This window comes from Passer domesticus, chromosome Z, assembly GCF_036417665.1.
Source record: "Passer domesticus isolate bPasDom1 chromosome Z, bPasDom1.hap1, whole genome shotgun sequence".
NCBI lineage: Eukaryota > Metazoa > Chordata > Aves > Passeriformes > Passeridae > Passer > Passer domesticus.
The window spans coordinates 48220953-48247942 of NC_087512.1; the positions used below are offsets into that span (position 1 = coordinate 48220953).

Below are 26990 nucleotides of genomic sequence, written 5' to 3' on the forward strand. Positions count from 1 at the left end.
AAATAGAGCAGGGTGAGAATGTTAGTGCTCCATTAGTGCATCCATAGATTCCTGCTGTGCCTGGGAACCTGATGCTCGGAGTCTTCCGCATTTAGGGGAACTGCATTTAAGCGAACTGCATTTCAGCAAAGAGAGTCCCTGTTCACAGGCGCCAAAGGGAAGAGGGTCCCACGGAGAGTCGGCCGAGGAACGACACTCACAGCCCTTGTGGCTACATGCTGTTCTGCTCTGTTAAGCAACTTTGGCACATTTATCCTTCCCTAGACACTGTCTCACGCCACTAATGCTTAATGCTCCTTGGTTCAGTAGCTGCATTCACACATGCATGTTAATTACTGATTGGCTGTCACACCATAAGCATCTTTAAGCTAAGGTGTGCCAAATTAGCAGTTCCCACTTGTGTGTGCTTGGCATTTGGCTTCATCTGGGCACAATGCTCCTTCTTGCTTGGTGTATCTGTTTGAGGACAGCACATGGTCTGTCTTGTTCCGGGGACAGTACATGGTCTTCAGAGTAACTCTGTAGACTGCAGGCCAGGTTCTCCAATTCCCACAGGAGAATGTCATGGCCTTGTCCAGCCATGAATCCTGCTGCAGTCTAGTGGACCCATTTTCTGCATGCCCAGAGGCTTTTTCTTGTCATTAAAAAAAAAACCAAACCAAAACAAAACAAAAAAACCGCAACAACAACAACAACAAAAAAAACACAAAAAACAAACAACAAAAAACACCCCAAACAAACAAACAAAAAACCCAACCCTAAGAATCACCTCAAGTAATAATAAAACAAAAACTACTAAGATTAGGAATTCCTTTTGCAATGTCATCAGATAGAGATTCTCATTTCATAGCTGAAACAGAGAATATCAAAGGGGCAACCAGACCTGAAGAGCTGCCTTTGCTGTCTTTTACTGTTCCTTGGACTGTGACTTAGCCACAGCAGGGGACCACCCACTACAGACTTCAGTCAATATCTCTTTTTAAAGACCTTTTTCCAGATTTGAGGGCAGACTAACTGCATTCATTGCAGGGCCGTTGGGTTCTTGTCTTTTGAAATTCTGTACATGGGGGTCAGGGGTACTAAGATGGAGGAATTTGGGCATGTCCTGTCCTTCTTCTTTCTTCTCCTTGGCATCCACGTTCAGGATGATGTTGGCATGTGTGGATTGGTTCATAGGGAAAGTGCACTTGCCAACAAGGGCGAAAAGTATTGGAAATTAAAGGTAAATATCTTATACGTAGTTTTCACTAGAAAAGAGACAACCGCCCCATGGGCGGGAGAGAGTGCCCTTGGCTGTCTTGCTGATCAGACCTCGGCTGGACAGACAGAAAAACTTTGTAGATAAGGAACAATAAACTCAACTGAAGACCGAAAAGCAAGAGTCCAGACTCCTTCTTCGAGAGTGCGGCCTGCCCAGAACCACCTTTTCCCGTGCTGGGGCAGAGACCACTGGCAGCCGACCCCGGCAGACTGGCCTGTGGGGGAGCTTCTGGCAGGGCCAGGAACAGGTCTCCTGTGGGGGCAACAGAGTCGGTCCTCTGGCTGTTTTATTGTGAAATCTCATTGTAAGTTTGATCTCTAAAACATGAATTACAACAAAAATGGGGAATGGCTAATACAGTAGGAAGGCAAGAGTAGGGCTGAGGGCTGTCAGAAAGTGGGTTAGGGTAGACTCCAGGTTGGCATGGCCAGTGCTGTCCTGGCAAGAGGACAGAAAAGGAGGGGAGATGGCAGATGACTGGTGGCTCACCTGTGCTCTTGAGCAGGTTCCATCTCCCATCCTCTCCTTCTCAGGGATAGTGGGTTCAGGGAAGTGAGGGGTACAACAGGAAAACTGGGAAAGGAAGTCTGTTAAATATTGTGCAACTAAATTTGAATTTAAATGTCATCAAATATACTGTCACTTAACACCAAACATCACACAGTAAATGATTTTCAATAATTTTCAATAATCACTGTACATTGAAATGAAAAACAGGACTCCATGGGAGAGGTTAAAGTCTAGGGAACATTGTTCCAGGGCATAGCCCCAGGAAGTCCCCTAGCAGTGTCCACAGTGGCTCACACAGATCCAAACTGAACAAGTTTTCACTCCCTCATGTTGGCCTCAGTTCCCATGGCAGAACTTGCCTTCCCACTGGACACTCACCTGTGCCTGATACTGTGGAGAAGCCTGGCTCCCTCCCCCTCTGCCCACAGCAACACAGACACTCCCAACCTTTCCCAAGAGCTGCAACACAACCACAGGCACAGCAGCATCCCCAGCAGTGACACCACTGCTCGGCTCCATTCTGTCCTGCTCTGCTCCTCTAGTCACAGCTGCAAGCCTGTATCTCCACAAGAGGTTGTGGCCTGGAGGCGATGAAGGAAGATGACCTTTGCTCACAAACAAACCATGTCACAAACCCCATCCATGGGTCTTCCCACCTTGGAGAAACACCTGACCATTCAGAAGAAATTTAGAGCCTATTCACAAGGTGAGAACAAAGAGAAGTTCCAACACTGTGAAGATTTTATTTATTATAGTATTTATTCACTCTAAACAAACTACAAACTACGAGCTAGAAACTACAGACTACAAACTACAAACAACAACAAAGGCCTCTTCCAGGGCTAGTATCTCCTGCCAGACATAAACTGCTGTGTGGCCATGATCAGAGGCATCAGGGTGGAGGTCGGCTTGGCTGATGTAACAAACGGATGCTGCCCAAAGAGAAAAAGAAGCAATGAACTTCTACTTTCCCCACAGGCTGAAACAGGCTTTCTCTGGCTACCAGAAAGATACAGAAAGGAGGGCATTCTGTGCAATGCTGTCTGCACATCCAGGACGTGCAGCCGCTTTGCCTTTTACCTGCAGAAGTTCCTGGGCAGACCAGCGCCTCTCCTCGTCCCTCTCCAGGCAGCAGTGCAGGAAGTCTCGCAGCCACGCCGACTGCTGCCTGGGCTTCTGCAGCTTCGGGGGGGCCCCGGTGCTTATCAGCTGTTGAACCTAGAGAAGAAGGAAATGCCACACTCTACCTGTCTCCTTCGCACCCCAAACTCCTCACACAGACCCCACTGGACAAGCTCCACTCTCCAGTGGCACTTTACTCCCTAGCCCTACTAAAACAACCCAAAGCCAGCGGCAGCCATAGCCAGTCCAATATGCAAAGGCTCTTGCCTTGACCCCTGATTTCACTGGCTGCTGGAATTAGCAGCAGCTCCATCAGCAACAGCACACTTTGCTTCTCTGAGCACTGACACCACCTCTTCAGGCATTTTAAAAGAAGGACTTCCATCTTATTCTACTATTTCCAAGGATTATTCCACAAAATGCAGCTCAGCACTGCTCCCTGCTCCCTGATCAAAGCTTCTGCCAAGCAAAAGGCATCACGATTTTTTGGTGTTGTTCATGCACAAAAATGGCAAGGGGATGATCTGGCCAAGAAGCACAAGAGACTGTGCAGCCTGGAACCTATCATTTTCAGGTGTTTGCAAGCTTCCCAGGCAGAAGGATGGGAGCAGATTTTGTCAGGGTGACAGCAGTATCTGAAAGCAGCTGCAGCGTACCGTGCGGGAGGTTTTCATCAGGTACGGAGGCGCTCCTTCCACCATCTCGATCCCCACAATTCCAAAGGACCAGATGTCCACTTTGGGGCCATAGGGCTTCCTGGTGAAAATTTCTGGCGCCATCCAGTAAGTAGTCCCAACAGCTGATCTCCGTTTGCTCTGCTCAGCAGTGAGCTGAGCAGCAAGGCCAAAATCAGCTGAGGAGGAAAAACCACTCTGATCAAGCCAGCGTGAATTAGGAAAGCAAACAAAAGAAATCCCCACTGTACCAACGTCCAAGAAGGCAGTGTGGAACCCAGCTGTAAAGGGGCCATACAGCCATTCCTCAGCCTGCAGCCGAGGAAATAAGGAATTGGCCACTTAGCAAAAGTCCCCAGTTTCAGGCAGTGGCTTTTAGTCCCTGAAGCTATTAGACTGAAACTGCCTTGCTTGGGAAGGGACACACACAACCCAAAGCCACTCCTGGGCCCTTCTTCCCAGCAACACCTCTCTGCACCTTGTGGCTGTGCTCTGTGCTTGCAGCAGGGCAGCCTGCACTGCCACAGGCCCCTCTGCAGGGAACTGGCAGCCACCCAAAGGCAGCCCCACACCGCAGCCCGCCACGGCTGAGCCTGGCCAGCAACACCCACCCAACTTGACAGATCCATCCAAGCCCAGGAGAATGTTGTGGCTTTTGATATCGCGGTGGATCACTTGATTGGAGTGCAGGAAATCCAGGCCTTGCAGGCACTGAGAGAGGAAAAAGAAACACGAGCCTAAGTGGATTTCATCCCACAGGCAGGGAAGTGGCACATCTGAAACACTGACTTCCTGGGGGATGGTGAGCCATGGCAGGACAGGCTGCTGGCAAGGGCAAGAGCCTGCTGCTCCACCACGAGGACAGCAGTGCCTTTCTAAGTGAGGGTGTGTTTGCTTCTGAGAGAGAAGGGGCAGTTGTTCCTCTGGCCAGTGCCCGGCAAACACAGGCTGAAGGAGCCCTGCTGCAGTGGCTGTGCTCTCTCCAGCCAGACAGCAGTGGATGCCTTTGCAAACACCACTTTGGGTGCAAGGCTCTCCTTTGAGGCTGAGCTCTGGGAGAGTCCTGTGAGTATCTCTTTGTCTTTGCCCCCTGCTTCACTTTGCGCCACCATCACATTTGCCCTTACAGGGAAGGAATGCAGCACACACAGGCACCAGGGAAGTGTTTAGAGAGGCAAACACAAACACGCTAGAAGAAGGGCAGGGACACTGGCAGGCACTTCAGATGCTCTTGCTACTGCCAAGGACATAAGAGAAAGGCTTGGAAGATGAAATCTCTCCTCTCCTTATCACCCATTTGGAAGGACCATCCCGACCAAGCCATGGGAAGCACAAGCGCCATCCCTTACCTCCCGAGAGACAGCTGCTATCTCTCCTTCTGCCATGTGAGTCTCCCTGATGACATCATGTAAAGAACCTCCGTCCATGTATTCCATCACGAGCCAGAGTTCCTCGTCCACCAGGTAGCTGAAAGGAGGAAACAACAGCATGCAGATTAAGGCATGCACTTACATGACCTGGTGGATTCTTGTTTCTGTGTCTCTCTCAGAGGAACACAGGAGGAAGTGAGTAGTCATTCACTATGCTCTACAGGGTTTGAACTCTGTGCAGTGTAAAAGACAGCTCGGTATCCACACCAATGCAACAGGCCAAGGGAAATACAATAGACAGTGCTTTGTTAGCACTTCAAACCCAGGGGAAAAATCAAACCCCAAACCCAACAAAACAATGTGGAGAGAGGACAGGAACTTGGAGGCTGTTGGCTCAGTAAGACAGGGCCCAGTCCTGTCTTTGAAAGCGCCCTTCACACTAGGTATGCCAGGAAAGATTAATGCAGCCCCAATGCAATCTCCTTCCAAGATGCTGTAAATCAGCCCAGAAACAGGAATTAACAGCTCCATCCACTTTTGCCAGCACCCAAAGGAGTGGTTGAACCTCTGGCTTGCAGGATGTGAATGACCTTTCATGGCAGGACAGCAGAACTACTCACCTGTCTACATAGTTCACAAGGTTGGCATTCTTAGTGCCACGCATGACCTGGATTTCATTCAGGCACAGCTCACTGCTGCTCTCTTGCAGGAGACTAATTTTCTTGATGGCCACCTAAAACAACATGGAAAACCATGAACCAAAGAAGTGTGTGGCACACGTCCACAAGGCGAAGATGGAGACAGTGATTATGGGATGACCGTAGCCCAGCTGGGCTGGGCCAAACTGCCCTGTGACTGGACATCAGACTGCTTGCTTGGGCACCTCCCTGGACAGAGAGACAGATACCCTTTGCCTTGTAAACAGGGTCTGAGCTCTCCACCTCAAAGCTCTAACAACACTCACTGTGCCCACCGTCTTCCCCCAGGGCCTTACTTTATCATTCCCATTGTCATTGACACACCTCTTGCAAGCAGGAAGCCATTTTGTGCCAGTAAAAATGGAGCAAAAGTGCTGGGAAACCTTGGGCACTTCTAGGGGGCTTGATCATTCCTCCAGCAACCACTGGCATTCTCCATTGCACAACTACAAAGCAAACTCTTACAGACAGGACAGATACAATGCTGTCCTAAAATCATCCTGAGGGTTATTCCCCCTAAGAAATACAACCCTACATATTTCACAGAAAAAATGCCATGATGATGAAACCATCATTAAGGACAAAATAGACAATCCTAGCACTTCCTCACTTCATGAATTTGCATTTCATTCCACTAAAATACTTTACTTCACACCACTGATATTTGCAATTACTGCCTGACTGTAAAAAGAAATAACCCAAGCCTGGATCCTCTAGGGATGTACACCAGGCTCTGAGCAGGGCTTAGGCCCTTGACAGACTCCTTGCAGACCTCTCTCTCTCTAAGTACAGATCCCAAGGGCAGCACTGCAGGTGGCTACAGAACTACCAGCACGATTCCCATGTATTGGCTAACAGCCAGAAATGAGAATTCAGGAACCCTGCAGCCCCAAAGAGCAGTGCCATGCTCTGAGACACCACCTGGGCACTTAGACCCAGCCAGCGTGTCCTCCTCTGAACAATACCGCTTGGCCTCCTTGCATCCCCTGGGGCAGCTGAGAAGGACAAAATCTGTCCCCACTGTATTTGGCAGCCAGTCACTGCTCTGCACTCCATTTCCCTTTGCAGCAAAGCTCTGCTGGCGACCCAAAGCTCAGCCACAGCTCACAGCAGAGGGGAGGGCACTCGAGAGCTGCAGAAGCTGCGGCGCTGCTTGACGCTTACCTCTTCTCCTGTGGCAGACTCCACTGCCATGCACACGGTGCCGAAACCCCTAGAAACAAAACAGCAGCAGAGAAAGATATCCTTTAGTCCCTGCAAGTGCAAAACACTGCAGTCCAACGGGAAAAAAGTCCTTGGGCAAACAGTAAGTGGAACACGACAGATTCTTCTCTGGGTCTTTTCTCCTTTTTCTTTTCTCTATCTGTGCATGTGTCTGATTCTTCCAGGAATTTACCAGTTGGGTCTTCTCACATCTCTCCATGGAGTCTGTCTGCCAAACTCAAGCACCACCACTCAGGCCTTCTGAGAAGCCTGAAGCCCTGTAACAGCCATTGGAGGAAATCCTCTAGACACAGATTCCTTTTCCAGCTTGCAAGGAAAATAGTGTCCAGCCACAGCCAGAGCAGGCAAAGGCTTCCCTTGCTGCACACACAAATGGAGAAGTCCTCAAAACACAGGATCCTTAGACAGCTGTGCTCTGGGTCCAGAACCATTGGCAGCTGCTTCTCTTCAGTGCACCTGACACTGGAAGGACTCTACTTTTCTGGTGACTTCTTGTACATTTGGCTTCTGTTCTGGGGTGATGTTATGATGCTTGCACCCCCAGTCACATGTTCTGTTTATGCTGGATGTTATATTCTGTGCCTCCAAGATTGGATCAGACAGTAGGTGTCAGGAGAAGAGGGAGCACAGAGTTTTGTTATCAACTGCACTCTGCCCCGCAGTCTGCTGGAACACGGAACTCCAGTGTTGTTGTCTGGGCACAGTTGGGGTAGAGCACCACACTCCTTTTGCTTTTTAGTTAGTTAGTTAGTTTAGCTAGCTAAGGCAGTCTGAGTTTTCCCTTTACTGTTTTTCTTTCTCTTTTCTTGGAACCATTCAAACCTGCTCCAGACTGGGACCCGGCAAAACATCGAGAGCTCACACTTTGTAGCCCACCAGGGCCTACTCTGCAGCCTTTCCCAGCACTGGAGGGACAGATAACACAGTGACAAACCCCAGGAGAGACTTTCTGAACTTGCCATCTCTTCAGAGCAGCAAATGAGTTTTGACATCCAGTATTGTTCATTTTGTGTGCTGGGGAGTGCTTTGCCTGTTAAATAAACAACTTCTTTCCACTTATCTCCAAGGAAATTGTTCCCACACCGGCTGGGGGCAGTGGCCATGTGGGTTTCCTTTTGGGAGGGGCCCTGTCGGGAGGTTTCCTCCCAAAATTGCCCTAAACCAGGACACATGGTACAGAGAAAATGTTGCAAATCAATCCCATCTACAGTCAGCAGAGCTGGCTTTCAAGGGGAACAGCTTGGTGGATTCTTTGCAGCAAAGGCCTAAACCCCACAGGATCCATGAGGGGTCTGCCATCAGGCAAATGATGCCTTCTACTCTAGAGTGCATTGGCACTGGGCATTCCCCTGAAGCTTTGTCTTTTGCCACCTCAGTCACAAAAGAGAGGTGCTGTTTCATTTCTGCTTTTGGCTTCTAGACTAGGTGGTGGTCATCCTGACCACTGAATCTTGTTTTCAGCAAAATACAGGAAAGAAATGTTACCGAGAGCTGCTTCCTGATAGCTAACTTGACCTTTGAGGCAATGGGGTTTCTCCTCCTTTCATTCCCACGTATTTTGTATTATTTTGAGACACTCAAAAATTATTTCTCCTACAAAAAGCGGCAAACAGGTGCAAACACACTTGAGGGACAGGAGATCTGCCAGGTGCTGCTCTTTGCTGCAGGAAAGACATTGTCAGCATCCCGGTGTCTCTGCTGTGCCTTTAGACCACAGCTATAAATGCTGGCCAGCACTGAGAGATCACCAGGCATCATCTTAACGCAGTGTCTGAGCAGCTTTGGAGATTGTCACTCCAGGGAGATGTGACACCAGCAAAATGCACAGCTCCTCCCTTTGAAGAAGGAACTGTGGCTGCACTCACCCTTTGCCAAGAGTTTCCACTTCTGTGTATTTCGCCTCAGGATCTCCCTTGCTCACCAGCATCTCTGTAAAAAGCCCAAGGAAAGATGCTCACTTCAAAAGAGATCACACCCTGCAGCAGATCACAAAGGCAGCCCCACTCTCTGGGACACTGGGCCCTCTCAACTCAGTCAGTCGGGAAACAACAACACCACCGCACCAGCACCACCTCAAAAACAGCAGCAGCAAGACAAGCAGCCCTGCAGCGCAGATGGCCTGCACTAAACTAAAAGTCTAAACTGCAATCTAAGCACATGGAGAAACAGTCAGAGGAGACAGGGATCAGAAAACTCTAACCAAGAGAAATGATTGTTTTCTAGAAACATTAAGGGCAGCAGGAAAAACAAAACCTTCCTGTTCTTGGCAATGAACACTCCGTGACATTCAACACAAGCTTTCATCCTTGCAAACATCAAAGGCATCTTGGGTTCTGGCATCAATTTTTATCATCAGCTGCTCTCTCCAGAACAGGAAGAATAGTGTGCTTCCAGCAGAGCCCAGATGTCCAGCTTTAAGCAGGACTTTGCCTAAACAATGCCCTTCAGCCTTTCAGGAGCAGCAGCTCATGTTATAAGCTACTGTGATGGCCTCAGGAATGAGGCCCCTCAGCCTTTAGGACAGGCTGAGTGCTGAAGATGACCTTGGCCGTGCCCACAGCAGCTGGGCCCCGCAGGAGCTCCTTGAGGCCTACTCATTCGCGAGGTCACAGCCTCCTGCTCAGCCAGAAGCAAGCTCTGCTTGGCCTTTTGCCTACAGGGAAGCTCAGGCAAAGCCAAACCAGGCCGAGCTGCTCTCAGAGGCAGGAGCAACACCCCGCTGATCCCTCACCACCTCAGGGCACAACAACAGGTCCTGTGTGGAGGCCTCAGGACCTGGCACTCAGCTGAGCAGGAGCAGGAGGTGGGACAGCTCATGCCGACACACGCACACACAAGGCACCGCTCCGGCACACAAGGATCACAAAGGACCTACTCAGCACGGCCAGGCACTTGTCCTCTGTGCTCTCTCGCTGCTGCTCTCTGCTGCCAGAGGAGCTAGTCGTGCTCCAGGTGCACGAGCTGCTCGTGCTTGAGCTTCCAGCCTGGGCACTGGAGCCTTCTTCCCAGCCTTCAGCTGCAGCTCCTGCAGCTGCCAGGACAGAGGAGGTGGAGCTCTGGGACAAGAAATGAATTTGGGTCACAAATGTGCCTGGCAGAGATGCCCCTCCCATCTCATTTCAAATGCACACCCCTAGGAAGATACTGCTGGCCACACCCAGGGCTCTTCACCTCCCAGCTTGTGCAGCTTGCTTCAACAGCTCAAGGCACAAAATCCCAAGGCTGCTTTTACATGACGGACAAAATGACACCAAAGACACTGCTACTCAAAGGGGGCACTTACTGGTGTTGTTTGCTCCAGCCCTGGGCTGACAGCAGGGCCAGGTTCATTGGCACCTTCCTCCTCTTCAGCCTCTTCCTCGGGTACAGAGGCAGCCAGAGCAGGTGCTGACGCTGCCCTTGTGCTCTGTGGACAGTCAGCAGCACGAGGGACAGGAAAGAACCTGTCATTCACAACCTTACCTATATTCAGCTACAGGCCCTGCTGCAGCTCAGCTCTTCCTTTAGCTACTGACAGCTGCTCTGTGGGGAGGGCCAGGTCCCTCCTGGGGACAGTGCCACCTCATATCCTGCAAGCTTTTGAACTGCATATTTGCACTGCTCTCCTCACAGGGGACAGGGAGCCTGCACAGCCACTGGCCACCACGGGCCTCACTTGTACCCCAGGAGCATCCAAAGACATCTTAATGCTACCTCTTGTCTCTTGCTAAGACAAATTCACAGCCCCTTTCAGAACAGTAGGAAGGTGCCTACTGCCTACTGTTCAGATGTCTGAACAATCCAAGTTCCACTCCCCTTTTCCAAGCCTAACTGACTGGGGGAAGGGCTGGAATGATTCCAGCCCTCACCATCTTCAGCCAGGCACGGGAGGTGCTGTCTGATCAGAAACTTGCAGCTATGCTTTGCTGTAGCCACAGCACTACCCAGAGCTGCCACTTACTGATGCTGGATGCTCAGGCCCTGCAGTGGCAGCAGGTGCAGTTTGGGGAGCATCTTCCTCCTCTTTGGCCTTTTCCGCAGGAAGACACATAGCCAGAGGAGCCTCCGAGGTTGGTGTTGGGCTCTGCAGACAGACAGCAGCATGAGGGACACATGACCTTCTTTATATTCAGCTCTAGACCCAGATGCACTAAGGAGAAATCATCTGTAGGGAAATGGGATTCTAAGTTGCTCCAACTCAAGTAAAATGGGACAATTAGATGGGACTGCACTCTCTTGTGCAGGTGAAATTCTCTCATGGCTTAAAGCACCAGGCAACCCCACTTCCAGCTGCTTAAAAGCTCTGAAAAGGAACTGCAGAAAACAGCCCAGGCTCCTCCTGCTGCTGCTGCTCTTGCTGCAAAGAGTCTGGACTGTACTTTCATTCATGCAACCAGGCTGGCACTGGACTGCAACAGGCCCAGCTCACAGCTTGCTCCACAATTGTCAAATGCTCCCAAGGCCAGAGGCTCCTTTCCCACTCACCCAAAGACCGGATTCTCTCCAGGCATGGGTGATGTGACCTGCAACACACAAGGGAAAAACAACCAGATGCTGAAAGAAAACTGCCTGTGCTGGGCAAGCCCACCAAAAAGTCAACCCAAAGACAGAGCATTCTGCTTTCACTACATCACTCCAGCTGCAACCCCTGTGTCACACAGCAAGCACATCAACAGCACAAAATACTGCCTGATGTCTACCTTTTGTCCTCTTTGGCCACTCAACCCATAGAAACCTGGGACTGAGAAAGTCCCAGTGGTTCTGTAACAGTCAGTGCTTCTGCCCCACCCAGCAGGAGCTACAGCTCCTCCTTTTCCTGTGCTTCAGTTTTCTCAGGAGATTGCATGCAGCAATTGCCATGAGCCCACTGAAAAGCTTTCCCCAGAAAAGCTTCACCCAAGTGCCCCTTAGCCATGGTGGCAGTTCTATTGTGACACAGCACGGGAACAGCTCCTGTGTTCAGGAGCATACAAGAACTCCTCTGAAATGTCTATCTCAGAGGCCTTTTCCGAGCTGATTCTGTAATTTCTTTACAGAACAAATGGCTCTTTTAATGTGCAGGAAGTGTCAAGTTCCACAGGCACATGCTGGGATGAGGGAATGCAGAGAAGACTTGAACTGAGGGACATTCCCTCAGTCCTGGAGAGCAGTGCACAGCTTTTACAAGGACTCCTGACAAGCTCTCCCACTCTTCCTATCTTGGAAGTTGTCTTCCTTGAGCCAGCAAACTGAGGGGACTGCAGACTCCATTACCACATGCTGTGCCATGGGAGAAGCGGAGCCCCTGCAGGCCACATTACAAATGCTGCCCACTCCCTGCTGGCTAGAGACACCTCCTTCTTGGCTGGAGCTGTTGACAGTGGCTTTACCCAACCAAAGGCCTCCTGGTGGCACTTTGGTTTCCATATGCTGCAATATCTACTTACGTGCCAGGTGGGTGAGAAAGTACCCAGAATAAGCCACGGAAAAAGCTGTGCAAACTGCAGCACACACTCCCTCCATGGCTTGAGCAGCGCTGCTCAAGTCTGCAGCAGACAACGCCTGTGGGGAAAAGCAAAAATACTCAGAGTCCTGCTGGCAGAGACCTCGTCAATCAGCAGGTTCCGCCCGCAGTGAGAGTGCCACAGAGCTGCTCTGCACACTGAGCCCTTCCAGGCCTCGGCACAACAACTTTGCCTTGACAACGCCGGGATGCGGCCGCTGACATCACAATAGCGGCCGCCCTAGGCTGGATTGTGAATTCATGCACAGAACCAGACCTTCTCTACACCTAATGCCAAAAAAAGCCTGCAAAGTTCTCCTCTGTTACAAAGCAACACACAAAGCCCTCCTAGTCCATCACCTGTTGCTCAAGGCATCTAAGAGTAGAAACACACTGAGCCCCTGGAGCCCACACTGAGAAGCTGAGCACTGAGAAGGGACCAGGATGTGAGGAACCACATTAGTGGTCTTTGGCCGCTATTTCTGCTGAGCAAAAACCAGAAGGCTTATTCCTTTGTTCTAGAAATCAGAAAACAAGGAGAAGAAGCACTGCTTTAATTACATTTAGTGGTTTCTCCTAGGTACAGAGACATGGTCATGGATCTTTCTATATATATATATGTATGTATATATGTATGTATGTATATTATATTATTGAATACTATATATTCAAAACATTTTACATCATAGCCATGGGTGTGATTTCAGCAGGGAAATGCCATGACAGAAAATGCAAGGAGGATTGTTCTGTCTGACTCACTCTAGCAGGGAGGCCTTGGGACCAAAGCACCACCCCATTTTTTCCCCCATTTTTGTCCTTCCACAGTATTTGTTAGGAGATGGGGCTGAGATGGGTGGCATGGAAATGACAGCTCTGACACACAGCTGAAACCATCAGGGCCAGGGTGGCATGTGGGACTGTTTTTCTGCTCCAGCAGAACAAGGCAAGCCAGAGTGGTGACACTGATCCCAAGTGAGTCCAGCCAAGCCAAGTGGAGCCCAGCAGGGTGGTAGGAAGAGGCAGCGAAGCGGCAGATCCCATTCCCACACACATGCCCAGCGTGGCAGACTGATGGCAGCGGCAGTGCCAAACAGAGCTCTGCAGGGACAGAGAGACACCCATCACCATCACCACTGCCACCATCCCTGCTGCAGAGAGGGAGCAGGAAACTGCCACTGCAGGTGCACAGCTGCTCCAGGCAGCACCAGCAGCCCCCATCTACCATCAGAACCATTCTGTAAGCCCTCGCCATCCTGTCTTTGTTTCAGCAGCCCCATGTGACACTTCACCTTTGTTGCATAAGCCAGTACCCCTTTTGCACAATTTTCTTCTTATTGTTGTGCACTGCTTTTTATTTCCTCACTACACTGTAACTCTAATAGTTTTAACCTCTCATCGATTGTTTTCTCCATTGTCCCTTTCCATTGTCATGGAGAAGGGGAGAGAGGAGAGGCTTTACAAGGACCACCTCAAGAAGAGGACATAGAATGGAGGGAATGCCTTAGAAAGTATAAACAAGCCTCATGCAGCCGCTTTCGGAAGGAATAGATGTCCAAGTTTCTTAAGATCCAGTTGCAAATCTGTGGAGTCTTGACAGCCAAGAAGCACAGGAACCTGGACACCTTGCTGTGAGGGACTAGAAGAGAGTGCTGGCTCAACACTTCAGGGGCTTGTATGTAGGGAAAGGGGCAGATCAAGCCTTGCTCTGGTGAGGCGATGCTCCACTCGGCACGCCCCACACCCCCAGGCCTGTATCCCAGCCCAGCAGTGGCCGCTGATCCCTGGCACACCAGAGGCAATGCTCCACACCTGTGTCTGGAGCCCCTAACCCAGCTCCTAAATGGCCAAGTGAGTGGGAGCCCCATGTGGGGGAAGGCCCCAGGAGAGCCAAAGGCTATTTACCTTGGGATATGTGGCCACCACATGTCTTGACCCTACCTCCTCTTGGAATTTCTATCAGCTGAACACCACTGGAACCTGGAGTGATAGCTATGTTGGTTCTTTTCTGTCATTCTCTCTTTCTCTTTCTTCTCCCTTTTCCCTCCTCTCAGAGTTTTGAATAATTTAAAATCTAACAGGTTTAATAATCTAAATGTAAATTAACTTGCAGAGATTATAAGTTAAATGGGCTAAGTTAATCCTTCATGGAATGTTTTATGTTGATTGAATCCTGCTCTAAATTATTTTTGCCTTTAAAGTTCTCTGATTTTCAAACGTTGCCAGTCAAGGGTTTTTATGTTATTCCGAACTCTTGAGAACATCTCGTCGGTATTTCTCCTGCTTTTCTAACTTAGAGTACATGAACAAGTTGAAGTCCTTTTAAAGTGTCTCACAGAGCAACATTTTTGGATGCTTGCATTTTAATTGGCACAGCAAGCCAGGTACTCTTGAGGTGACTTGGGCCTTTTATACAGCATTAACTGTTCATGACATAACAAAGGAGAAATAAATTTTCAGTCAAAGCTGCTCTTTTCTGGCAGAAAAGTAATGGAATCCCACGCAGAAACTGATCTGAACTGCTCTCCACTGACGCACTTGCTAAAAGCTTATATAGAAAGCTTGTCCAGCCCTAAAGAGAGATGGGGATGGAGAGGAACTAGCACCATCCACAGTTACTTGTGGAGAAACATGAAATTTGGTAGAAGAAAATTAAAAACTCCCAGTAAAGGACCATGCGTGGTATCCATATGCATGGAGGTTTGACTCAGAGCTGTATGGTGCCCATCAGCTGCAAATTGCCTCAGAACCTGAAACAATAGCCAGCCTGAGGCCAGAGCAGGAATTGAATGCCAGGGTGAAGCCAGCCCCCAAACCATGAGAAATCAGTTAAACATGTTCCTCCAAAGCCAGAGAGGTTTAGAGTTGCAATTTAACAGTGCTGGGGAAGGTCTGGAAGCAGTGTTTTCCAGACTCCAGGAACAGCAGGGTGTTCCTGACTGCAAGGTCAGCCCTGCAGCCCTTGGGAGGGCTTTAATGCCTCAAAGTCCAACCCCGCCCCTCACTCTAAACTCCGCCAGCCCCTATAAAATACAGAGGTAGGATGCCCCGAAGATGATGTCACCTTCCTCTGCTCCCTGGAGGAGAGGTTCGGCTCTGCAAAGCCAATCTTCTTCCCTCCTCATCCCAAGCCCTGCTCACTGATAAAGAAGGAATTCGCTTATCAGGATGCAGTGTCTGGCAGTGCTACCTCATTCTGCAACAGAAGTGGTTGAACTACACGGGAAAATAAGCAATGATTGCAAAGAAAGGGAAATGGAGAATGTTTTGCGAATTTGGATTTGGGGGAATGAAATAGAACTTTTGGAGAAGGAAGCACATGGTGAAAATTCCTAGTCTTTTGCCCGGGGAACAACCTGTGATGTGACAAGTTTGGACCCCTTGCAGGGGAGAGAACCCCAAGCAATGCATGAGAAAGAGCTGAAGCCCGTTGACCTTCGTCTGTGTTGTTGTAAGTTATTTCAACATTTAAGGATCAAAACTGAGAAAACAAAATCTTGGCACCACCTCCAAAAAGTTATGGTTGTTGATAGAAGGTGGTGGATTGAAATATCCCAAGAGGCTCTCTGGAAAGAAAATGGGGATTAAATGGGGATTCGGTTTCCCCGGATTCTTAAGGAAGCTTTGCAAACTGCTCCTGCCCTGCCTCCTTCTGGCAGCCCTGGCTATTGAGCCTTGTCTGCCACCAGAGGCTGGAGGCCGAAATGCTGCTGCTAGAGCATCTGTAACCCTTAGGAGAAAATGCTTTTATCATCATGCAAGTTTGTTGTTTTGGTCTCACTAATAAGCCTGAATGTTCAAGAATGTCCTCACTACTCAGGAGACTGGGTGTACATCCAGACCCAGAAAGGAGAGCCACTTAACCAGAAGTGGAAAGGACTTTTGATCCCATGGCTGTGAGATTTACAGCTGGACACTCCTAAATTATGTGATTAAAGTTAGCTCTGGACAGTACAGTAAATGTAACTCTGCTGCAGATAAAGCTGCAATGGAACATTTCTAAAGTGAAAAACATTGAATGGTTTCTCTTTCTGCCCATTTCCAGAGCAGTGTCCCTGGTATGGCAGCATGGCTGTTTGTTCCTGAATTAGTCAACCATCCTAGCAGGACCTTGTAGCTAATGACTACAATAGCAAGTATGGCTTTGAGTGCCACAGAGGTAAGAGAGCAAGAAAGAAAACAGAGCCATGTCTGTAGGAGTGTGCACCCTAATGGCAGAGTGGCAAAACTAGCCTTTGTCCCCGAAAAAAGGAAAGAAGGCCAAAAGTTTCTCTCAAGGATTAGGTGAAAAGCCACCTCATGGGACCTCAGGGACTTCACCAAATACTTGAGGACATCTAATTGGATAGAAGCCAAAAAGTCCTGCTTGATCCATCAGGGAGAAAAAGAAGAGAAAAGAGCTAAGTGCTTTTGTGAGGTGTTTTTACCAGGAGCAGACCTCTGCACCTGGCTCGAGTTTTTCTCTTTGTTATTATGCCTTTTATTAAACCTTTTTGTTTCTAACACTGCTGCAGAAGTCATCCTGCTAATTTTATGCCCCCAAAGTAATACATAAGCTGTCCTTGGCTGTATTATATTTCTTTTGAGGGCTTATGAGACCTGGCTAAGAAAAAGAAACATAATAGAGCAGAGCTGGGCAGCCGCTGGGGGTACTACAGTGCACTCACAGCCACCTGCCAACGCAGCTAGCCAAAACTAAAACAAGCAAACAGAAGCAAAACCAAACAGACCAACCCTCAAATAATTTTTAAAAATTAAAAAAAATTAAAAATTAAAAAAAAAAACCAACCAAAACCCCAAACAATACAGGTGCTTGGCCTAATGGCCTGGTTACTAATAACATAAGAAAACAACTATTAAAGATGACACCTGGGACACCAGCTGGCCAGAGCCAATTCCCAGCTATCCTATAACTTGCCTTTCTGTGCAAACACAGAGGTTTCAGTTGCCCACCTTTCAGAGAGAGGAGCCTGCCAGACCAGGTTGAACACTCAGCAATGTCTACTTGAATGATCTAAAGCTTTCAATCCAGAAGCCCAAGCTTATGAAGTGCAATTCTTCCTTTAATTTCCTAGATTCAAAACTGATTCTTCAGACCTACGCATGAGGCAGTTCTCCAGATCTATTGAGGACATGGAATGGTTTGGAAACCAAACTAAGGAACAAGGCACAAACCCAATCTTTATAGGACCAGGGAGAAAATGCTAAGAGGAAAAAGAGCAATTGTGGTTTTATTCCATCATTATTAGCTATAACTTGCAATTGCTGTGGGGTAGTTCAGAGTTTATTCAGGTTGACACCTTGAGTCAAAAGTTTATTTCATTCCTGAAGCTGCAGACTTGAAATGCTTCGAGTTCTTACATCCCAGGGGAATCCCGTATGCAAAATACTTGAAAATACATTTTTTATCAGAAAGAAAAAGAGATTTAAGCATTGTTGCAAGTGTTTTATATATTCATAGAAATCTCAAACTACTAGGTTAATTCCTGAGACTATTTTTACCTTTTGCACTTGTGCTTATTGTTGTCTGATTCCATATTCTCTTACTGTTGTAACCCACACTAATCCTATCTCACTGCATGCAATAATAAAGCAAAGAATTACCTAAGGGATGAAAAGAACGCATTCCTCACTGTCTTGCATAAGGATGAAAACAGAACATTTCAGGGACTTCAACAACTCATTTCTCTGAATAGGAGCAAAGAAATAAAAGGCAGCAAGCTTTAACCACTCCACAAATCCCAGCTCAAGTAAGAAGCTCACAAAGGGCACTAAGGCAGGGAGACATGTGGACACGTGCACACCATCACCTCATCTGCAAAAATGGACCTGTTTCACAGCACCAGCCAGTTCATAGAGCCAAACGCCTTCCCCAGCCCCATGGGAAAGCAGTGTCAAGGCACAGGAACTGGGAAGTGTCCCAGGGTGCAGAGATAATGCTGGCGGCATTTGTGCCAGCAGTACTGGCTCAGACACACTGAAGTTCAGCTGATGCTGTGCAGCAGTCTCTTCACACTGCTAAGTTTCATGGGGCTGGCTGTATTTTTCACAACAGCCACTTCGGTACAGGACGGGTGTAGTGAAAAGTTCTGGAGTTCTGTTTCCACTCTCGTAAATTCCTATTTCTCTTCTTCTTTAAGACACCCACAACTTGAGAGACCTCAGGAGGCAACATTGAATTGCAAGCAGTTCCCAAAGTGAGCTTGTAAAATATGCTCTAGGTTTACATTATGTACTATGGGGATTTCAAAACTCTCTCTTTCAAAAACTGTTATTTTTCCAGTTAAAAATGCCTGTCAATTAAAAAGCTTAAACTTGGCCAGTTTTAACTACAGAGGAGAATACTCCCTGTCCCAGACCACCATCCAAACACACCCTTGCTTGGATACAGCTCTTGGACCTTTTGGGTAGCTTGACTACAGAATTCAAACATCCAAGAACAGGGGTACAAATACAAACCCTTATGCAACCATCTGGAAGCAACTAGGAAGTTGTTGGGTTGTTCTCATTCTGGAGGAAGAATTTACACAGCAGTAATAGAAATCACCTTTCTCCAGAAGCAGCTCTCACAGCTAGCACACTTAAGACTGCAGCACAAGCAGTTCCTAGGTGTGGAAGCTAATTGTTACATGCCACAAATAGCATGTGGAACTGCTGCAGGAAAACACCACAGACACATTTTCTTCTCTTTTTCCTTCAGTTGCAAAGAGAGTCATAAAATCTGGCTGGCTCCCTGGGGAGCTGTGTTAACACTAAAAACACTGACCAGCAGAAATGATTGCAATCACACCACTACAATCTTCCATGGAGGAGGGCAAGTGTATGGTCAAATTTGCCCCGAATTCTCATCATGTCCATCTACTCTGGATACCCTTACTTGGGATTTTTGTTTCTCAGCCATCACAGAACTGAGAACTGAGAAAAAGAGAAAAAAACAAGAACAGTCCTTGGGTAAGGGCAATACTGGACTGTCAGGAACTAAAAATAGTTGATAGCATCTGTATCAGGCATTGTTTTTTTACTCTCTACCAGTGTCCATTTCAGGTATCCTGATAGCATGATTTAGGATTTTGCAGCTAAATACAATGGGCTGCAATTGGAGAGGCCTACAAAAAATAAAACCTTATCAGACTGGTTTCTCCCCTAGGTGACAGGTGCAAAGTAGAAAATGGAAGGGCCTAGAGATAATTTTAGAAACATGCAGTATTTGCATCAGGTTCCAAGGGCATAGAGATATTGGAGCAGCAAGAAAATGCTCCCAGAAATGTTTTTCTAGCCTGAAGAGACCAGCCAGCCACAGGAACAGGAGAGAGGCACTTCTTTTAGAAATGTGTACATTACTGAATGCAAGATCCATTGGGCCTTTCAGCTTCTGTTTGCAACAAAAAGGAAGATATTAACTTGTGTTTATGACGACTGTAATTGGACTTCAATGTTGTTGAGACACTCTCAGAGCAAAATACAAAGAAACTACATTCCATGTCAGTAAACCCAGCATTTAGAGTAGCAACTAAATAGTCCTATCTCAGAGTTAAATGTTCAATTCTTCATAAATGCAGTACCAAAACCAGTTAAATCCCACCTACACCCCAGACATCCACCTATACCTGCTTGTGTAAATAGTATTTTCCACTCCACTCCCTGGCCCTTCTCTCACCACAGTCCTCAAGCCCTCAACCAGGCACAAGCCAACTTCTCACCTGGCTGTTAGTAATTACCAAGCACCTGTTGGTAATTACCTGAGCACCTGCCCCACCCACAGCAGCTGTGCAGGGCCCTGACTGCTGGGAGAACAGGCTTGAAATGCAGACCCCAACCCCCCACCCCAAAAAAAAAAAAAAAAAATTACAATCTTTCTGAACAATTTCAGACTAGTAAAAGATCAGGACATAGAGAGACTTGTTTATTCCCTTCAGGCCAATCAAGAACAATTTTATATCCTTCTCTGTGAAGGGAAGTCATGGCTTTTTTTTGAAGCAGAAGCATGTTTTATCAGCCCACTTTCCTTCCTCGTTTGTCCCTGCTCCCCAGGAGGCCACTCACTAGGCATATCTAGAAATACCTGTGTCTGAAAACACATCTCATGAGTGCATGACTTGCACTGCAGCAGTTTAAGGCATCGTTCTTATTGCACAAAGATCACAAACCTCTTCTAGAAGAACTGCAGAGTTCTTACTATGGAGCAGTAAGAACCCTGCCATCACATCTGCTGCTAAAGCAACAATTCCAGCTTTGCAGTGGCTTAAGCGGGCTGAGACAGAAGTGTTGCTCCATCAATGCATAAACCACAACAAAGCAGTGGTGACAAGCCTTTGTTCCAAGTTTGACTGAAGCTTTGGGAAGCAGCTTTGCCTGCAGAGGGCACACAGAAGCATGACGCGTTTGCCTACTGTGCCACTACAATTTCTACACCATCATTATCACTGCTCGGGTGACTGAGCAAGCTGACAGTGTATGACAGATTGTCTGTCATGTACAGAAAGTCACAGAAAGAAGAAGGGAGGGAGAAAACATGGAAGATCACAATGCAAAAGATGTTGAAGGAGTGTGGCAAGGATTGAGGATTAAGAGACAGAAATAAGAAGAGACCATACCCCTAAACTGTCAAGTACTGAGGGGAAACTGCAAGTACTTGCATGTTTGAGCTTACCACCTGGACTTGCATGCCTTGTCCACATTGCCATAATTTCAATCATTTTGTTTCCTGGACAAGCTGCCAGGTCCCCAATACCAGTCCTACCTCCCTTCCAGCAGTCTCTGTCTGTGCAGAGAGTTGAAAATAGATCAGGGATTACGTTTTACTCCATAAGCATTCAAGACAGCCAGAGAGCTTCCAGGAAAAAGGCCATACAGAGTGCCCAGGACAAAGAGAGTTTAAGCAAGTGGAAGATGGAGGTATTGATTGAGGATCACAGTTATGTTGAGGTTGAACCTTTCAAAGGTTTGTTGCTTTTGAAAGAGAGATTTTTGGAACTCCCTTGAGTTAGCAATATGAATTAAGCATTTAAATTTTAGCTTGCAGAATTATGTGTTGAATTTTAACCATTTACTTAAGAAACCTCTGTCTATAGAGGTTTTCTATAGAATAGAAAAACGCCAATTTTAGAAGCTTCTTGCATAAAGAACAATACTGGGAGAAGACCAAGGATGCAGAAACCCAGATAAAGGGCTCCTCTCTCTCTCCAAGCTCATCAAGACTGAGAGACGTACTCAGATAAGCACCAAGGGACCAAAGCACACGCACAAAGGAGAAAAGTTGAAAAGTTCAGCCATACGGATGACCACAATCTTCAGCCTCAGAGACCACCAAAGACTCCTATGTCACCCCCACCATGAACAAGGCATGCTCAGAAGGGCATGGATCTAATTATCATGCCAGGCGAGGACAGGCAGGGCCAGGGGTTGAATGTCATGTATATGGAGCACCTTTGTGAATAAAAGATGGGGCTCAAACCAGGGCTCAGGGCACAAGTTTTCAGGAGAGCTATCTCACTTGTGCCCGGTGCTGACAATACAGACCCACTTCATAACTACATCAGGTTGTGGAGTCTATTTATTCCACCTATGGCTTCACTTTTCTATGGAAAACTGCAGGTGAGAAAGCCAGGCAGAAAAGGGAAGGAGAAGCCATGTAAACAAACCCATAGCTCTATACAAGGACAGAAGCAGATTTCACCTTCACCAGGCTCAAGAGACTTCAATTTGCTCTGGCATTCTTGACATTCATTCTCCTGTGGAAGAGCGCGGGGCTCCCATTACCTGAGAGGAAACGCGCTTTGATCCTGGCTCAGGCACGGGCTGTACAACCTGCGGCCAGTCCCGTGCTGGTGTGGCTGGAGCAGCTGCGCTGCGCTGTGAGCTCAGGAGAATGGAGCTGTAGCTGCTGCCACCCTTGGCTGTGTTTGGGAAGCAGAAGGTAGGAACATCAGTCATCTGTTGTGTTTGACTTTATTGTTATTTAAGATTGTAGTAAATACTGAGCATGAGCTGGGGTGCAGATTGTAATTGCACCTACCTCACTGGGGGCTCCTGGGGAAGCAGTTGCCTTGAGAATCAAGCTCCTCTCCTCCAAAGGCACTTCCCCAAATGTCAGCATTTCCCAGGGAACACCAACACAAATGTCAGAAACCCTGGCAAGGCTGAATTCCTTCTGCTCCTTGCAGCACAGGCACTCCAGCTCGAGCTCATCTTCCCTCCCCCAGCTCTGTGTCACTTCCTTCCCCACGCCCACGTGTCGCTTTGGGCGCGCAGCCCCGGGCCCCTACAAACACGAGCTGCCCGCTGCCTCTGCACGTGCCTGAACTCCTGCCTGCGCTCAGGGCAGCAAAAGCAGGCTGTTCCCAGCCAGGGAGCGGAGCCCTGTTCCCGCAGGAGGCTCTGGTCAGCCCCTTGCAGGACGCTGCGCTGTGCACACAGCACTTCTGCCCGCCCAGAGCGCTCCTGGCACAGCAGAGCACAAGCTGGCCGGCTCTGGGCTCAGCACACCCCAAACACGGGCACAGGAAGACGCAGTGGCTGTTTTGCAGCCATGCCCAAGAGAGCTGGGAAGGTCCCCTGCCTCTGGTCTCACTTGGTTGGCTTTCTGACTGGGCCTGAGGCAGGGGCTGCAATTCCTCACTTGTGGGGAGAGCAGAGCTGCCAGAAGCGCACCCAGCCTGCAGGCACTGCCTGACAGCGCTGTGGCCACTGGGACGCTCGCGCCTCTGCTGCTGCTTCATTTGCTTTGAGTCACACCCAGAGCTCACTGTTAGGCCACCATGGTCTCTGGTTCTGCCCTCTTCCTGTCCCTGTGTATGCATGGAGCATTGCTGTACTTTCAGGAAGCTCTTGGTGAGAACTTCCAGCATCGCAAGCTCCTCTGCCCTTGGTGGATGCTTGCCATGGAAGAGCATACTCAAGCTGGCTTTTCTAAAACCCAGGGTCCTTGTTCCCCTCAGCGTGCTCAGCACCACCTTTAACTCCACAGTGCTGTGCAACTGGAGCAGCAGGACAGGGACCTTTGTAGCCTGAGCTACCCTTGTTCCTTCCTGCCCGTGCACAGATGACGGCGTAGAAGAGAACGGCAGTAGGGCCCTGCGTGTCCCCAGGCTCAGAATTTGTGCTGCTTCAGCTCCATGGACAGATCCACGAGTCAAATGAAAAAGCCAAACTGTTTAATAAGGGAAGGCAAAGCGAAGGGGTGAGCTGGGAGGGAAAAAGGTGGATGGGCAGGGCCTGGGGACTGGAGGGAGTGAGCTACCAACAGGGAGGGAGATGGCAGCAGCTCCTGGAGCTTGCCACAGGCTCAGCTGTGACCGGCAAGAGCTGGGCCTGGAGCTGCAGCTGGTCCCCTCTGCTCCCATCTTCAGAGGGAACTGAGGGTGGCCAAAGGACACCGGTTCTTCTGAGCCTGCAGATGAAGTTTGGAAGATCTCCTGGCCAGGGACAGCAGATGGCACATCTGGGAAGGAAAGGAAACACTGAGTCAGTAGGGGGACATTTCCCTTGGCAGCAGCTGCACTTCCTTCAGGGAAGAGGAAATGTCAGAGCCTCCCCAGGAGGGTTAGAAAGAGAAAGCAGCCGAGCGGGCCGGGCTGTGGTGAGCGCAGCCGCGGCGGGACCGTCCCGCAGCCCCGGCAGCCCGGCAGAGCCGGCACAGCTCCCGGGCCCTGCCGGCACAGCTGCCTTGCCCAAGGACAGCCCCTGTGCCAGCCGGGGCAGCTGCGCTGAGCAGCCCCAGCACGGGCAGGGCCCACGGCCACAGCCCACGCCAGCCTCAGCCGCACCCTGCCTCCCCGGCCCTGGGGCCTCACCCGGGCTCTCTCCAGGCTGGCAGCAGCAGGGCCCCGCTCACTGCTCCTGCTGCTGGCCCTCGGCTTCTCCCTGCTGGCTCCTGGCAGTCTCCAGCTGTCCTTGTGGTCATTGCAGCTGTGGCAAAAGTGGAGGCTCTGGAATTGGTTCCAAGGCCTGGCAGAGCTGCAGTCCCGGAGCCCTCTGTGCTCCCTGCTGGCCCCTCCATCCCCTCAGCCCCGCCATGCTCTCGCCAAACCCCCAGCCCTCTTCAGCTTCTCCAGCCCCTCACAGTCCTCTCACCCCTCTCAGTCCCTTCTGACCCATCCCGTCCCCTTAGACCCGCCACCCCCTCAGCCTGTGCCACTTGCCTGTCACCTCAGTGCCACCATGGCCCTGGGCTGCCCCACAGCCCTCAGCCCCAGCAGCAGCTCAGGGTCACCGTCCCTTCAGCACCACCGCCCCCTCAGCCCCCTCAGTCTCACCGTCCTTCAGCAGCTCCTCAGGGGACAGTGCCTGGGGCCACCGGCAGCTCCCACCGCTCCAGGGACACCTGGGGCTGGAACTGCTGCTGCGCCCGGCCCGGCCGCCAGCTCGGACCCAGCCCAGGGAGAGGGGACACAGGGGGCACAGAGGGAAAGCAAGAGGTGAGCGAGGAAGCAGAACAGGGCAAGAGGTTAAAAAAAGGTGTATATAAATATCAATCTACGTAGCTAAACCCCCATATACAAATATAAATAGGCATTTACAAATGTATATATGTAAATGTAACTATACACAGGTATAAGTGCAACTGTGCACATCTATAACTACAACAACATATCTAAAGCTGTAACGATATACCAGTAAAACCAAAAATAAATTAACTGTACAGATCTCTATCTATACAGATAAATATAATCACATAAATCTATAAATACAACTACCTAGATAAACAAAGATAACTATATACATCTATAAATATAACTAGAGACAGAGGAATTCAACTTGCCCGATGTTCCAGGCTCTCCCTCTGTCTCTTCCTGCCACACAGGCCAGCCCTCCTGGAGAGGTCGGTCACATGTGATCTGGAAAGCAAAGGGAACACTGAGTCAATATTGGCCCTTGTGCAAATGTTCTTTGAGCACCAATTGTCCTTCTACAAGGGACTGCAAAAGATGGCCTGAAAGGCAAACTCTCACTTGGCAATTTGAAGCCTGCTCTTTAAAGAACAGGGATCCTTCCAAGGGTTCAAAACTGAACTCTGTAAAGTGTTTAAGTATCCTGATAAAGTCTCAGCAATGTCTTGAGCTTGAAACACAGTCTCAGTGACAGAGAGACCTCAGTCCCCACTGAAATGGCTGAAGCTGAAGGCTGGTGGGGCTGAGTTATGAACCAAACTGGGACATCCAGCTTGGTGACACAACTCCCACAAGGTCAGCTTTATTCCCTGCTCCCTTGCCACAGCAGAGGACTCAGTGTCAGAGCCTCTGGAGAAGCGTGGAGGGCAGGGCTCGGGGAGGTTGTGCCCGTGCAGGATTTGAACTAAAGACACCAGGAAGCACCAGCCCTGCAGACAGGAGCTCAACTCTGCTCATCTCCCTTGCTGCCAGAGGCAGGCTCGGAGCAGCCATCTCACACCTCTCTAAACCAAGGGGGGCTCTGTCCTTACCAGGCTCCTCGGGCTCTGGGGAACTGTTCCTGCAGCTCTCCGTGCCAGATGAGGCTTCCTCTGCTGCAGCTCTGTCCACAGGCTCACCTCCTGAAGACTCAGGCACAGCATTAATATTGCCCTTGAAAGAACAATGGAAAGAAAGAAAACTCAAGATCATTTGGTATTTTCTTGGAATCACATCAGGGATGCAAGTTTCTCTTCTTCTCCATGTAAGCCCAGCCTCTTCCTTTCCCCTCCAATGGAGTTACCTGGGCAGAGGGAGACCTTTCAGATAGGGATCTCCTGATCTCCCGGATCATTTGCTCCACAGCAAAGGCAAGATCCACTGCTGGTGACTGCTCTTCCTCAGGTGTGTTACAGGCTGAGCTGGAGGCTGTTAATGCTGCACCAGCAGTGCCAGGTGGAGCACTGGATGCTGAAGTGCCTGGGGTGGCTGCAAGAATCCAAACACATTGGTCAGGCTCCATAATGTGGCTGTGGGATACAGAGCTCTATTGCTGCCTTCGATCAAACATCACAGGCAGCAAGCAGGAAAAAAAAGGCAGAGAATTTTTTGGCCTTCTAGGTTCCCCTTCCTAATAGGCTTGACAATTGCTGGCTGAGAATGACAGAGCCTTGTGGAAAAATACTTCAAACGGTCACTTTTAAGTATGTTTGGGAAAAACAAGGCTACAACTCTTTTCCTACCTCGTGGGTCAAAAGCCGGGGGCTGGGGCTGCTGCTCCCTGTGCAGCTGCTGGAAGCTGCAGGGCTGGAGCCGGAGCACCTCCCGGTCGAGAGGAGGCAGCTGCCCCCCGTACAGCTCCTGCAAGCGGCTCGGCCCCTCCCGCCGGGCCGGCACCGGCCGGTCGCGGTGCAGCAGGTGGAAGCTGCAGGGCGGGCGCCGGGCGAGCAGCGGCCGCTCCCCGGGGCGCTGCCGGAGGCGGCCGGGCCGGGGGCTGCGCAGCTCCCGCCCGTCCGGCAGCGTCCGCTCCCGCTGCAGCAGCAGGAAGCCGCTGGGCGGGCGCCCGGGCGGCAGCGGCGGCCGCTCCCGGGGCAGCGGCTGGAAGCGGCCGCGCCCGTGCTGCCCGTCCGGCGGCGGCCGCGCCCCGGGGAGCTGCCGGGAGCCGCAGGGCGGGCGCCTGCGGCCCTCCCGGCCCGCCGCCGGCCGCCGCCTGTCGGCCGCGCTCCGGCGCCGGAGGCGGAGCAGAAGGTCGGGGCGGTCGCGGCGGAAGCAGGGGCTGCTGAAGTGCAGCCAGCCCCCGGCATCG

General features: G+C 49.8%; 1 protein-coding gene and 2 long non-coding RNA genes across 6 annotated transcripts; 1 reads left to right on the plus strand and 2 right to left on the minus strand.

Annotated features, from left to right (window-relative positions):
• Nucleotides 1-2929: 2929 nt before the first annotated feature.
• LOC135290779 (serine/threonine-protein kinase PAK 3-like) lies at nt 2930-12466 on the minus strand. Of its 2 annotated transcripts, XM_064404714.1 has the most exons (9): nt 12265-12466; nt 11324-11361; nt 9735-10922; nt 8725-8788; nt 6800-6848; nt 5558-5670; nt 4917-5034; nt 4179-4278; nt 2930-3746 (listed from the first exon to the last, which is right to left on the minus strand). In XM_064404714.1, the coding sequence occupies exons 3-9, from the start codon at nt 9970-9972 to the stop codon at nt 3511-3513; spliced, it is 918 nt and encodes a 305-aa protein (XP_064260784.1). In that variant the 5' UTR covers nt 9973-10922; nt 11324-11361; nt 12265-12466; the 3' UTR covers nt 2930-3510. The 2 variants fall into 2 exon arrangements, with proteins under 2 accessions (XP_064260784.1, XP_064260783.1); XM_064404713.1 differs by having other exon boundaries at nt 11324-12466.
• Nucleotides 12467-12565: 99 nt separating this feature from the next.
• LOC135291058 (uncharacterized) lies at nt 12566-18205 on the plus strand. Of its 2 annotated transcripts, XR_010353923.1 has the most exons (3): nt 12566-12940; nt 16363-16476; nt 17393-18205. It is a non-coding gene; the product is annotated as an uncharacterized LOC135291058 (long non-coding RNA). The 2 variants fall into 2 exon arrangements; XR_010353922.1 differs by lacking the exon at nt 17393-18205 and having other exon boundaries at nt 16363-16825.
• A 5248-nt stretch (nt 18206-23453) lies between these two features.
• LOC135290691 (uncharacterized) lies at nt 23454-26518 on the minus strand. Of its 2 annotated transcripts, XR_010353462.1 has the most exons (6): nt 26428-26518; nt 25989-26173; nt 25738-25858; nt 24572-25153; nt 24110-24224; nt 23454-23757 (listed from the first exon to the last, which is right to left on the minus strand). It is a non-coding gene; the product is annotated as an uncharacterized LOC135290691 (long non-coding RNA). The 2 variants fall into 2 exon arrangements; XR_010353461.1 differs by lacking the exon at nt 26428-26518 and having other exon boundaries at nt 25989-26397.
• Between the last annotated feature and the right edge of the window lie 472 nt (nt 26519-26990).

Excerpts from the sequence above, each read along its gene's own strand:
- LOC135290779 (XM_064404714.1), bottom strand. The coding sequence starts at position 9,972 with ATGGGAGGGGCATCTCTGCCAGGCACATTTGTGACCCAAATTCATTTC. Across the intron at positions 8,789-9,734 it reads CAAGTGCCTGGCCGTGCTGA|AGATGCTGGTGAGCAAGGGA; the intron begins GTAGGTCCTTTG and ends GGCTTTTTACAG. Across the intron at positions 3,747-4,178 it reads GGATGGATCTGTCAAGTTGG|CTGATTTTGGCCTTGCTGCT; the intron begins GTGGGTGTTGCT and ends TTTCCTCCTCAG.